This window comes from Diadema antillarum, unplaced genomic scaffold, assembly GCF_040938485.1.
Source record: "Diadema antillarum isolate AM-2024a unplaced genomic scaffold, OU_Dant_1.0 scf00000004, whole genome shotgun sequence".
In the NCBI taxonomy this organism is placed as follows: domain Eukaryota; kingdom Metazoa; phylum Echinodermata; class Echinoidea; order Diadematoida; family Diadematidae; genus Diadema; species Diadema antillarum.
Genome location: NW_027270893.1, coordinates 711,026 through 726,263, shown reverse-complemented (window position 1 = coordinate 726,263; position 15,238 = coordinate 711,026). Strand labels below are relative to the sequence as shown.

General features: G+C 38.8%; 1 protein-coding gene across 1 annotated transcript; it reads right to left on the bottom strand.

Annotated features, from left to right (window-relative positions):
- Positions 1-319: 319 nt before the first annotated feature.
- Positions 320-7,146, bottom strand: LOC139710992 (uncharacterized). The gene is made up of 4 exons (XM_071622946.1): positions 7,008-7,146; positions 5,857-5,949; positions 3,181-3,314; positions 320-1,967 (listed from the first exon to the last, which is right to left on the bottom strand). Exons 1-4 carry the CDS (start codon positions 7,036-7,038, stop codon positions 1,644-1,646), a joined length of 582 nt encoding a protein of 193 aa, XP_071479047.1. The 5' UTR covers positions 7,039-7,146; the 3' UTR covers positions 320-1,643.
- Positions 7,147-15,238: the final 8,092 nt, after the last annotated feature.

Sequence of the window (15,238 nt, the reverse complement as noted above, 5' to 3'; positions counted from 1 at the left end):
AAGCACCAAGCCTGCATTGCCTTTTGACCCACATCATTGCCAGCTGTTCTCAGTTTAATGTAGGATGGTTTGTTCTTGTTATCTGTACGGTTTAAGCAATGGCTGGCAACTCTCTGATTCAGTTCATCATGGGTCAAGAGTGGTGGTTGCCTTTCATAGATGAATATTCTAGTACAAGTTTCAGCTCATACTGAACTATGCCTTCCAACAGATCATGCATTATATCAAGTGAAAAATTTGTCAAGATATGAAAGTAAATACAATCATTCAATACAGTTTTTTGTTTAACTCCAAATACATGTGACAGTGTAGTTTGAGCTTCAGCTTCTTGTAAATGTTGCTCATAAGTCTGCCTGGTGCGCATTTCCATTAACACCTCTTTTAATGTGTTCTGCGCCTCTTCCTTGCTTGTCACACACAATCGACAGTAATAATTAGCAGAAAAGCTCTGTACAAAACCAAACAGGGCATTTGCACCTAGATTATCAGCACTAATTTGAGTAATGGTTCCCCTCTTCACAATGCCATTAGGAAGAGTAATGCCAACTGTTGACAGAATGTTAATGTCTTTCACAATATGCTTGAGAATAGCATTAAATCCATATTTTTTGGCATCTTCAGCATACCACAGAGCTACAAGATTGATATTGGAAAGAATAGAATTATACTTTGGTGGCAGATTTTTCAAAATGAAATAAAAGGCACCTAACTTGTGAATTTTTGTTTTTGAACCGATGGGGTTTACAGTTTCAAAGTCATCATAAAAACAGTGAATTTGTAGGGCATTTTCATCTTCATGGAAAAGAGGGATTTTCTCAAATTGTGCACCATCACAGTAATCTCTCATTACACCATCAGTGCTCCTATGGTCATGAGTAGCAAAATGCAATATATCTTCATTGCTCAAAAGTTGCTTTAAAGATTCTAAAATGGGTATATAAACAAAGGTATCTTCAATAGCAATCTGTTCATACTGCTTACTTCTTTTATTTAGACGACTTTCATACCGGATGCTAACTTTATTTCTTGTGGTTCAACAAGTCCAAGTGTTGCACAATATTTCATCCGCTTATATTCTGAGTTCAAATTTTCAAATGGCTTTTCAAGCATAGCAAAATGCGTCTGTATTTCTCTATAAGCTTCGGACTCAATGGGCAGTTTATGTTTCAAGAAAGTAGCCTTAACTGCCGCTGATGCACTTTTTACTACATCACCTACAATCAAACTGGTTGATTCCACGATGTCATTTACAACTTTTCCAGAGTTTGCACTGTTTGCTGAAAATTTTGAAATTACTTTTGCACACTGCCTATTCAAATCTTCAGCGGATAAAATGTCATCTTCTGCATTTATATCCTGATCTTGATCACTGTCGTCATTATCATTACTGTTTCCTGCAAAGCTCTCTTCGAATGATTCACCAGCTTTCTCATTTTCAGTAAACTGTTCTTGATTATCTGGCAAACCAGATTTAAGGTGAGTCTGCAAATGCCCTCGAAATCCACGAAAAGAATAAAATGTTCTTGCACAAGCTCCCTGTCCACAGATTAACACCTCTTTTCCTCCTTCACTTAGTCCATGACTTAATCTTAAATGTTGCACCAACTTTGGTATTGCAAAATTTCTCTTGCATTTGAAGCAAATCATGGTGTGAATAATTTGGATCTTAGTTCACGCACTCTCGGTGATTCGCGGGAAACTCCAACATCAATCTCGAAAACAGCTGTCTGGATGAAGGTCCAGAACTGATGAAGAGACTGGCAGTAATGCAAGCCAAAGACAAAGTGCGTCTTGAAGAGTTCATCTACTGCTCCTTCCACCGTACGGGCACCACATGGAATGGCCTTGTGATCGACAATGAGCAAGTAACTGCTGATACAGGCCTTAGAATTTCCAATTCCAAGAAGGAACGGTTGGCTCTGGGTCTGTTTGGTGCCATCCAGAAAATCTTGAATGCTCCCTCCACTCTGTGTTTGAAACAAATTACATGTACTAGTAAACGATGAAACTAGCAGTTACCCTTTTCCCACTTGTTAATTCTATCAAAACTCTATCTTTATCATCACTGTTACCATCATCATACATACATACATATATAGTGGGGGGATCTGGATGTTTTGTGGAAAATGTCTGCAATGTGCAAAGTAGCACAACGTTTTCTGACTTTTTTCTCAATTTAAGAGGCCTGATTAGACTAAAGGCCACCGCATTCGATATGACTTTCTGTCACACAACTCAGCGACTTAAGATCTGAAATAAAACAGAATATACGCACTGTTTATTTCATAAAATGATAGTCGGCAAGTTGTGCGACCAAAGATTTGTATGATATGCAGTGGCCTTCAGGCTGCATGTTGCAGACTATCAAGGCTTGGCTGAAAGTGATGCTCCATCATAACTCTTGAGCAAATAGGAAAAGTGCATAAATCACAGGGCTTGTGCATGATGGTGACATCCATGTGCAGCGTAGTCTCCCCTATAACTTGTATCTCGCTCAATTCACTTTATGGTTAATGAACTGAACAGAGATATACACTGTAGCTACATTCTTCAACCAGGACTTTGCACAGAAAATTTTATAAACGTATAGAGGTAGGCTGTAGAGGCCTGGTAAAAAATGCAAGTATTTTCAAAGCAGGTTTTAAGTATCTGATTGAGAAGAGTCTTTCTAATATGGTTGAGTCATTTCAACTCACACAAAAGGAGACACTGTGAAAATAAGGATTTTAAAATTTCCTTCACAATTATTTTCTTACTGCAAATTTGTAATCAATTTCCAATATCGAGGCAAAAAGTACTGACCTTTTGTTTATTGATATAACTCTACATTTAGGGCTGTGAAAATGTCACGCTGAAACATATTCCTAGTAGGATTGAAGTATGGCAACCCTGTTTGCAGTAGGTCCATCTCGTTCTAGCGCATTGTCACTCCTAATAATCTTAGGATAGGTTCAGTTTTTGAACAGGCCCAAAGTTCTTGAGCACCCTCTTAGTCCAAGCCAGTCTAAGCACATTCATGAAATTCTTAGATAGACCATTGCTACATCTACTCCCTGTGTACACACATTTAGTCAGTTTTGGCAACATTTTCTAGAATGCAGTGAGAACATGCAAGGTGTGACGAGGGTACTAATAACATTATTTATTTATAGTCCACTTTTATACTGAAAAGCTACATACCTTCTGAAACTGAATAATCCTTGAGATTGCTGAGGAAATGGATACTTTTGCTGAGGCAGCTTTAGACCTCCCTTGGCTTGCAGGAGGCAACAGGCACAAGAGGAGGAGGATGGCAGATGTACCAGAATTCCATCCTGTATTTCAAAATGCAAAATAATAAAATCAAGCAGGCTTTCTAGTAGATCATGGTGAAAAAGTAGGAGAAAAAAAATAGGAGCTAAATTTCAGTAAAAGTAGGAGAAAAGTAGGACATGCACTTTTTTGTGAGTTTTCGATCAATACTCACCTTGTAATGAAGAGTCAAACTCACTGTGAACACCTGAAATGATTACTCACTGAGTTACTACAGTTGCATGTAAAATCATTTACCCCCCCCCCCCCCCATTTGGACACTCTGGCAAAACAATTAGTAACAATACACATGCAGATTATTCCTAAATCTTACAAGTGCATGGTGAGCAGATACTTTATTACAATCACATGTATCAGATTAGTAGTCATTGATTGTCTATAATTAAAAACCTTGATCATTCATGCATGAAGAGATGGTCCAGTGAGTAATTTGTGGTCATTTTCGGAACTTGCTGTGATCACTGAAATGTAACTTGTAATGCTCTGAATGATCACAGCTTAATTGTTCCCTTTTTGTAAAAGATTAAAATATTTTTTTTCCTTTAATAAATATACAATTCTTGTACTTCCATGGGCTCTGTTCATTTTGACATGAATTAAACTTTGAGTTATCAATCTCATTGGTAATTTCTGTACAAACTCATTGAAGGCAACTTTTACTCAACATTCATTTAAAGGGGAGTTTCAGTAGTTGTCTAGAGGGCGCTATAGCAATATAATTATTTTGAGATTTGAATGGGAAAACTCTTAGGAAAACTGACACCGAATAATCCAAGGAGGGGGCACAACAGGAGTTGTCATAAACAACTTTCATTCTTTACTTATAAAGGTATCTACACACAAAACAACTTGACTGATCTTCTTGTGGATCTGGAGAAGAAGATGTTTGAAATTTTGAGAATTTTGCACCCTGGGGGCCCTCCCCCTGGGCCCCCATGGGGCTACAGTTATCATTTGAACAACTCTACCCAACAGAATGATTCTCTGCAAGTTTGACTAAAAGCCGACCATTCGTTCTGCAGAAGAAGATGAAAATATAAAAGTTTACAGATGACGCACACCGCACAACGGACAAGGGACGGCAGACAAAAACGGATGGCAACAGCTCACTTGAACCTTCGGCTAAGGTGAGCTAAAAATGATGCACATGGCCTCGCATCATTTGATCTTTTGACCCCTAGATGACCTTTCACCTCATCATCCTCATCAACTCACATCTGGTAATACCCAAGGATTATTTGTTCCAAGTTTGAACAAAATTGATGCAGAAATAGAGAAATGAGAGCAAGTTCAACAAAAGCCTTTAACATTTTTCTAACACAGCAACAGGAAAAGTGATTACTATGTCAATCTCTGCCAGAACTTTGTTCAGGTGAGACAAAAAGGAGGGGGGGGGGGCACTGAGTGAGGGAGTGAAGGGACAAAGCAGGGGGAGTGTGTGGGAAGGGGTTCTGCCATCAGAATAGCAGAAATCAAGCCAAGTGTATAATAATATGGACGACGTCCAAAGCAGTCGTCCAATGTCGAGTAATTGAAAACCGTGCCAATATGGACAGTATTCAAAATGTTGTCTACAAATAATCAAGGGCAAAGGTCAAAGGTCAAGGTCAAAGCTTGAGGTCACAGATCATTGCCACGTCCATAGGTATACATATACCAAGTTTGAAGTTGTTTCTCCAAACCTTTCTTGAGATATTACGAGAAAGAGCTATTTTCATGTTTAATCAAGGTCAAAGGTCAAGGTCAAAGGTTGAGGTCAAAGATCATTGTCACCTCCATAGGTATACATATACCAAGTTTGAAGTTGTTTGCCCAAACCGTTCTTGAGATATTGCGAGAAAGATCTATTTTCATTTGTTTTATATAACCCATGTGACATTGAATTACCTTTGATCTTTGCCTTTAAGCTCAACCTCAACACAAAAATGAGCTTAATATCAGGAAAGTCCTAAAGGATACCGATACCAAATATGAACTTGTTTGGTTAACTCGGAGCCAAGATATAGATCGATGAAAAAGTGGATACCAAATTGTTGACAGACAGACGGAGAGACAGACGGACAAATATGACGGCATAAGGTCTTTCCTTTGGACGACTTAAAAATGTTAAAAGTTAAAGTTAGATGGGTAAAATGCAGGGGAAGGTTTGGAAGGGACTGCCCCATCTAAGGGTAGGGAAAATTTAGCAATTGGCATCTTAGAAATAAACTTTTTCTGATGCACATTTAAGTGAGTACAATATACTTTCAGAGTATTGGAAATTGTTTTTTGTAAAAAAAATCCTATGGAGTGAAATAACTAGATGAGGGGATGATCCGGGAGGGAGTCCCCTCTCAGGGTGGGGAAAATTGTGTATGGCTACTCGAAAATAAGCTTCCTGGCCCACATTTGTGTTGTGTTTATGTGGGAGTGTGATTATGCTCCATGAAAAATTGACCATCACTAGAATGTTTAATGATAAGGTTGGTTTAATTTTAACTTCTGATGACACTTCAGACTCTTTATGAAATTAGAGGGTGCATTCCAGGGAATGTGCAAAAATACCTTCTTTGTTCTGGTCAGAACTGTCAAAAGATGACAGGAGCTCCATGACTGTCAAGTTTCCATTCTGCTTCAGAAGTTGTCGAGCAAGTGCCACTGAATGATTGGAGTAAACATTTACAATAGGAGCAATTCCTTCCCAAGTGACTGCTACAATTTTCGAATTCTTGTACACAGCAAAAATGGTATCAGATACATAGATCAGAAAACGTTGCGCAAAAATTTGTCCCAGCAATAAGAATGAATTCCTGCCATAAATTATTATTATTATTATTATTATTATTTTGGTTAATCATACTTCATGTACAATGATTTGTGTATTCCTTTATTAACAAAATTCATGAAATGACTTATTGATTATTCCCCTGTGTTTCCCATTCTCATCATAAATAGCGAGACGGTAATATCCGGCAAAGACCAGTATTTACCCCACAGTATTTATCAGCTGGGGCCAACCATGGGAAAAACAGCACTCGTGTCATATGCTACTGTTGTAAACTTTGACAGAGTTGTCCGCCCAGATTTGAAATACGTAATCATACATTTATAGCATAAGAATGCTAGGCACAACAAATAATTAAAAAGGCGTACTATACTAGAAACACTGCAATTACTAGATCTTCTTGAATTAGGAGTAAATTTACACCAGCCAGGGACTTGGTGATACCAGGGAGATGGCCACCTCCCTGGTAATACCCAACACCGATGAACAATGATAAGTTTCCAGACTTTTGTAGATTCTTTTTTATGTAATCCTTTGGACAGTATCATTCAACTCAAACATCACACCAAAATGTTTTTTAAATCAAACATTCACAATATTGAGGTGTCTTCAAGACACATGTAGGTCCAGGAAACTGTGAGCCGTACATTCATGAATAAATACCATCCTTGAATGGGTAGGACATATAGATAGAAATTTCCAACAAATTTCAAGATGATCGCATTGAAAACATTTCTGCAAAAATGCAAGTTTGCAATGCTGAAGACTAGCTTCCTTTGTCTTTAATTTGCAATGAATTGTTCATTTTAACACAGTGGCTGTATCCAGTAGCACCTTTTGCAAATACAGAGAATGTTCAAAGGAACATTCCTATAATTGTTCGCATACTGCTTACTTCTCCAGAAATGTAATGCTCTTATTAAAAACTTACTGGACCATTCTTCATCTTCTTTCAGGACCATGAGGCTAACATCAGGCTGGCTGGTCACAATATCTCCCAATACATCATCGTCGATACTAAAGCCTTCATGTTCATCCACTAAAACAAGATCTTCGCCATCTCTGATGCTGAATTTTCTTCTGACTGTAAGGGGGGGGGGGGGTGGGGAGAGAAAAACTATTACAATTTACAAATGTAATAAAAAATGACTTAAGTATACTTTGCAGTTTGTATGGTTTCATGACAGGATAATAGCTACAGTTGTAGTAGCATTATAACTTTTATACCGCTAGTGTGTTTGAACATTCTGGCAATTTTCAGTGTTTTTGGGAAAGACATTGACAATTTTTTAAGTATATGATGTTAATACAATGACACATATCTCATTTATCACATACTTTATCCCCCCCCCCCCGATTAATGCCAGTGGAATGACTGGTTTTGATAAATTTTTTTGACATCTTCTTCAGTAAAAATGTAGAAAAGCTTAGGCCTAAAGGAGTCGTTCGCTGGTGCTCTAACCCTATTGACCTAGAGACTAGCTCTTGGACTAGCCTATTCTGGTCTAGAGGTAGGCCTTACTGCCACCCCAGGTGAAAGAATTACATAGCCATGCAATTTTTTGAACCCGGCTGTGACAGTATTAAGGCCTACCTCGATAGACCAGGATAGGCTAGACCAAGTGAGCGGCCCCCTTAGGGCTTAATGCTGTCCCTACATTTTTACTGAAGATGTCCATAAAATTTATCAAATCCTATCATTCAAAACATTCAAACCAAGAACTTTTTTGTAATAACAAGGTGGTTCTCGAACCATGGCCGGCACAAGTCTCGCCTGATTTTGCAATCAATAAAACAAGTAACCTTTTGACCCCAAGATGACCATTGACAATATCCGTATCAACTCAAATCTGATATTAACCCAACTAGGATCAATCGTTCCAAGTTAGAACAAAATTGATGCAGAAATAAAAAAATGAGAGCAAGTTCAACAAAAACTTTAACATTTTTGTAACAGACTAACAGACCTATCATTTGACCTTTGACCCCCTAGATGACATTTGACCTCATTAACTCACACCTGGTATTACCAAGGCCGGCCAAGCCCAAGGATCACTTGTTCCAAGATAGAACAAAATTGATGTAGAAAGAAAGAATTAAATGAGAGCAAGTTCAACAAAAACTTTCACATTTTTGTAACAGACCAACACTACAGACTAATATTAAAGTAACAAACAGACCAACAGACTAACACTAGTAACAGACTAGCTGCACAGACTAGCTACAGACTACACTATACAGTAGCTACACACATACTATTGCAAAAGCGACAGCGTTGCACCCACTACAAGCGGAGCACATCGGGAGAGCACACCGATTATCCAAGAAGATAATGTAATTTCTGTAGACCTGGACTAGACTACAGAGTCTAGATCTAACGTAAAGTATAGACACCTACCACAAATAGAGAAATAGTTATCATCTAAAAACTACAGTAACACTAGACTCTATGGCTATAGATCTATATGCATTGTATCACATAACATACCAGTAGATAAGGTTTCAATTGTAGTTTTGTACATTTGCACATGATATGAACTCCTCTTGCCAAACAAAATTCGCTTATAAAGAAGTATTTTGCGTGGTCCCCAGGCTCAAGGCTTCAAGTTCAGGAAGGCTTGGTCCAAGCCCAAGGCTCGTTGTAGCAGTTAGACTCTAAATTTAATGGGATGATTTAGTTTCTAACGTTAGGACCTACTAGATTCTAAGTCTAGAAAACTACCTGTAGTCTGTAGACTAGGATAGTAGGAGAAGTACAGTTAAACTCGCATAAGTCGATCTTCTCGGGACTGAGCAAAACACATCGACTTAGGCGAGTTTCGACTTGTGCGTAAGTCGAAATAAAATCGACTTACAGTTACACCACGCATACACGTGTATAATGTACATGTATGTTGTCTACTTTGGAGCTGAGAGCTGGAGCGGTGTACCCGATATTTGCCCTTCAGCAAGACGCTTTATCCACTTTGAATATTACCGTTATTCATTTCCAAAATTAAGAGCAAACATCTGACATTTATTCTAGCATCTTATGGAGCCGATTGTTACCGCTGTTCATTTCCAAAACTGAAGGCAAACATCCGGCTTTTTTTGTTGTTGATGTTGGCACGGCGTGCGTTTTTGGTGACCCCAGTCGCATATTAACCGTTCGAGAAATCGTGATACGATTCGCGAAAAGACCCCGCTAAGTATATAAGGCATAGATCGCTACACTCGGCAGAGGCGATACGTCGTCCTTTCACCAGGTCTGGGTAACGGAAACCAAAATCTCGCATGAGTTCTTGCGTTACTGTCGTTAATGTCAACGAAACATCGTTAATTTGCGCTTGGGATCGTTACTCATCGTTACTACAAACGTTAATTTTCCCGATCGTTAGTTTGCGTTAATAACGATTCAGGTGAAACCGCTTGCGTAACGTTAATGTTTATAACGCAAAGTTTCTTTTGGTATATACTGTATGTAAACAAAAACTGGCGTCTCTTGATTTTGACAGTGATTTATTACACAATAAAATCTTATTCGACTTAGGCACAGTGAATTCAATGGTTTTTCCGTGAAAGTGTTCTTGGAATTTCATCGACTTAGGCGAGTATTCGACTTAAAAAAATCGACTTGTGAGTGAATTAATACACGTAAGTCAATGGGGAAAAATCGGGACTTTTTAAAATCTTCGACTTGAGCGATTATTCGACATATGCGACGTCGACTTAGGCGAGTTTAACTGTACTTTTGGGTGCAACGCTGTCGCACGCACTCTAGCTGCAGCTCCACTTGACCGAAAGATCGGTCTGTATCTGTCCGTCGGGGAATGTTCCGCGGAGACTGCGTCTGGCTTCACGGATCCCCTCCGTATACAGACCGAAGTCAATGATGCCAGCTCCTGTGTGGCAGTAGCGCACAGATCAAACGTTACGATAAACCAAATTTCAGACAGCTTTTTTACATTCAAACAAGTTTGACATGACATGACACATTATGCAGCAATATTTGGGGTTAATTTCTCACATTTTGCAATCGAAATACTCACAGTAACGCGGTTATAATGCAGAAATTTTATCCATATCGCAACATCGCCGTTCGCTAGCTGTAGGTCGCCATTTTGAATCTGTAAACCAATCACATGCGAGGTACTTTATTAAGTAAAAAAAACACGTAGAAACTACCTCGCATGTGATTGGCTAATAGATTCATACTGTATGTTTCTGCAGTTTGAACGTGACGACGCGACGGGCTGGTTGATGTGTGTTTTGCGTTGAAAATTCGACCGAAATATTGGATTATTCATTAATCTGGTGAGTGTAGTCTATTCTTGAATAGTTGATTTAACTATTCAAGCTTAAATTTGCCGACCTAGGGCCGTGAATTAGACGCAATCGAGAAGGGTGAGGTACCTCACCCAATTTTCCATAGAGATAGTGGTTAAGAACATCCACACAGCAATGGGTACTACAACCTTCCGTCTGTCTACGGAGGACGGCGTTAATGGCAAAATACAAAAGAGTCCTCCGGACAGACGGATCTTTCTGTCTACAGCTCCACATGCTCCACATGCATTAGCAGTATTGTACAGTCGACTCATGACAAACACCTGAAAAACAGGTACCGTACACTTACTCAGTTCAAAGAATCCTACGATGTCTTCTGGATTTAGTGGCAGCAACTTTCTGATTCGGCGATCTCCAGAACAAATCTTTACACTTATCGGCATGATTGTGCTGTTTAACTGCTGATTAATGAGGATATTATTGAGTCGAATTTTCATTACCCGCGGCCCGAAGGCGAAGAAAACCTCATCGATAAAAAATGGCCTTGATAATGCATACTACACATAACATATGCATGCACCGCGCACACTGTACACAGCTAGCTAGCTAGCCATAAATGCCGGCCAGCAGCGCGATCCGAGAGCGCAGAGCGAGGTCACATGACAACTTTCGTCCAATGATTTTGCTCGAATTCTCTGACTTATGCGCATGTGCAATTTCAACACCAATTAATAACACCAAAACTCTAACATCAACCTGTAATTGAATATTTCGACACCAGTTGGTGTGATTCTTTCTGAACGGGACCTAAAATCAACACCAAGAGTGTTAATATTTTTCGATTCTGTGCTGGTGTTAGATATTTAACACCCTAGTTTTTGCAGTGTACTGTCCTTAGTATACATCTCTATGGATGGAAATGAGCTGCATGCTTGGCGGAGGTCTGCGCTCTCAGAGTGCTTCTCTAGTTTTGTTTTGTTTTCTTTATTGTGGGAGTGTTGCGGGCGGGGGGTAACTGTTGTGTATCTTGGACTTTTGCTTTATTTCATGTTTTGTGTAGTTTTTCAGTTCCTCTTAATCATTTCAGTATATATGTTTACTACGTAATTTTGTTGCTGATTTTTCGCATTCTCATCAGTATTACCGTTGTTTGGCTTCCATAATTATCAAGGTACTTCCTGGTCAGCGTTTGAATGACAAAAAAGAAGAAGAAATAAAATAGAATAAAGACGTACGCTCTCAAAAACTCCGGGTCAGAACTGACCCGGAACTGGGTCCGTTTGGGTCACACACCGTTCCGGTCAGAAATGACCAAATTCCAAGTCATTTATGACGCGGAACGGTGTGTCACCCCAACGGACCCAGTTCTGGGTCAGTTGTGACCCGGATTTTTTTTTTTGAGTGTATAGAGTATTCTCATTATGATATCATTAATGTTGATTCATCTGTTATGCTTTCTGGGAAGTAGGCCTTATGATATTGACAAAACAAGCAATATTAAAGCAGCGAACATATAGCATTAATCAATGACAAGAACAACAACAACAACAGTAAATAATGACGCTCTTAAGGATTAACCATTGACTGACTGTAAATTCTGAGAAGCGATCTATTGAAAAAGAACGAATATTTTCCCGTACAATTACATAGAAGAAAGGAAAGAAAGATGACGACTGCAAGGTGAATGATTTATCCCTTGACTTGACGTCACTTATAGACCAGTACAGTTCTCATTTCCACGGTCAAGGGAAATGCTTTTAGAATCTTCTGCTAGTAAGTTGTGCCGAAGTTTTGTGGACTGCTTTTCCTATGATCATGAGTTTTAAACGATTGTGACGCTAACCCTATCGACGCCGATACTGAAAAAACAACGACAACAACAACAACAACAACTACAAAAACGTTGTTCTGCACATGCGAGAGACACTGTGTTCTTAATGTGTCACACTGAAGGAGGCGCGTCATAAACACCGTTCCGTACCTAAAAAGCGCTTTTATTATATCTTAAAATAGTTATATGGATCCTAATCAAATGATTGGTGGAGAGCAATCACATGACAAAGCTTTCATTTTTGCCTTATATGTCCAGCGGGGTAAGCGGGCATAAGTTTTTACCAATCATGCCATGTGACCGCGTATACTGCTGACCTCTACTATATAGGCTATGACAACCGTTCAGAGATGTAGGCTAGATGACTATGGCTGGTGGTAATCACATTCTCACTAACACCTAATTTGAATACTTGTGCGCATTAAGTCTTCTACGTCCTCAATCACTATTTACAGTCAGACCGCAACGCGGCTGTTATTGAGCTCAAAATCAAAAATTTATCGTACGCGCAGGTTTTTGCGCATGTCCTTCTCGGCACCCGAGATTCTGCGAGAAATTCAGAGACGAAATGCATGGTCGACGAGATTCACTTAGGGAACGACATTAAGATCTACTCTCCGTGCGTAATTGACATGATTTGTGAATATTTGACATAAATCACACCTTTTAATGCTTACATCATGTAAAATGAACTTATGATACCATCATTCTTATCACTGCATCATACTGACGTGTTTAAAACGATCCTAAGACAGATTATAACAAGGGTTTCTATTTATTGATCACCCAACCCGTTCAAAGATTGAATCACCTCATTACTGATATCCAACGTTCTGGAGATTCTTGTTATAAAAGCACAGTAAGAACTGAATTGGTCCCTCGCTCAGAAAACTATAAGAATTGAAAGTCTCGTTGAGTAAAAATCGTGGTGTGGCAATTGAGATACATGCATGATCATGCGCTCCCAGGGTATCATTAGTTAAATTACTCGGCGATATATATACAGTGGATTGATATGGAATAATTATATAATACACAACAGAGAGCCCCAAAGAACTATGTGTGCAAAGTAAGTGTTAGATCTTTTATTATTGATTAATTATAAGCTATTCATTAATGCAACAGTTACTGTATCTAGTTGAGTAAACAAAATTCAAGCCAAAGTTGAGCTGTCGATCAGAGTGGAGTGTTGTTCTTGTTGTTTACGTGGAGATCTTAGTTGCAGTTGCCTGAGCCCGAGCGGGTAATACATACATTGTGCGCGCGCGCACACACACACACATAGGGTCCTACACTTTCATCTACACACAGAGTATTACTGTATGTACAGTACACGTTTACTCCCCACTCAGAGGAAATTAACCAGTCAGAAACGCGTATTCGCGGCAAACTGAAATCTCGTCAATAATTAATTGTACAACGCAATGATTTATTCGATCACCTGACCCGTTCCAAGAATCAGTCCACATGAAGTCATTATATTTTCATAGTATGATATTTCCTCTTTCATTTCATACCTCTTCCATTTTGGTCCACGTTTATTTCATTGTTCTAATGTACCCCATAAGAAAAATGACAAATATGCAAATTTTATGTTTTATAATTTCCTTGTTCAGTATATTTTATATGTCACAACCTTTCAAGTGGTTGGATGTCATCAAAGTACAACTTTTCAGCTTTTTATCGATGTATAAATCACGTAGATTGGTAATGTCGTTTAGATTTACAAGGACTCTAGAAATGTGGTCTTCCAGCTCATTACGTATTCATGTCCGCGAGGTCCATGCATACGCGTACGATAAATGCGAAGGCTTTTCGGGGGGTTGCGGTCTGACTGTTTACTGTAAACAATTTCAATCTCAGAAACAGTAAATTCGTGTTCAGTGTGTTCGGCACGTTTTTTATTTATCTATTTATTGTTATTTTGGGGGGGATCTTGGCTTTTTAGCAAGTCTATACATGTAGCTGACTGATACTTACTCATTAAGGTAAATGAAAAATACTTCATAGAACCATTTTATAGAACAGATAATGTTCATGTTTAAGTTCGTGACGTCAGAGATGTAGCTCACTCTCGGGTATTTACAATGTCGTAAAACGTGCACTCGGGTACGCCTCGTGCATGTTACACCATTGTAATTCGACCGCGCTGCATCTCTATTTGCACACTAACACCTGTGAAATTATTACTGTTAAATGGAGAATTATGACATATTCCGAAGCAGCGTACACTGATTTAGGGCGCGCGTTTCACGGAATATCATGCTGTCTTCACTTCATAGATTCGACAACTGTTGAAGTGCTTTTGCCAAGCGATGGCACACCGAGGATAATACGCTCACCTGGCTACGAGAAGGAGGAAGTATTTGAGCTGGATTTGGTGTGGAAGGTGCACGGAATACCCGGATGTGGGATTGGGGTATACATAATAGGTAAAATATAAGAACTGTATCGTATAGAAATATAACTACAGACTATATTGATATTGTTTACAGGGATCGCAGTGGTGGCAGTAGGCATGATAGTTTACGGTGCTGACACTATATTTGCTCATGCGACAATTGCTCCGGTCTTATTTTCTCCAAGGACTTAAAAAAAAATCCAGTCCAAATATGAGTGAGTCTGATAAAAATAGTAAAATTTTACGAGTTCATAGGTAAATATTTGACTGAAATCGGATGAAAAATAAGGAAGTTATGACATTTTGAAGTTTTGATAATTTCTCCGAAACAGTTCTTGTACAGTGGGTATGAATATGCATGAGTGAGCCAACCATGTCATGCCCTCACAATTTTCAATTGATCGCATATAAAAAAAAAAGACAAAAATTCAATGTTTCTGTAATTGAAGCCTGATACATTATGTTATTCTTGGTTGAATACCTTCAGAATAGTGATCAGTTAGATATACGTGGATCTGAGCCTCGGGCATGATTGCGTTTGAATGAAAAACTGAAAATTTAAAAATATTATGTACAAACTATATGGTAAGTTGAGAGGAAATGACATGCTCACTTTGCCATTTGCATATTCATATTGACCGTTCAAGAGCTGTTTCCCCCAAAA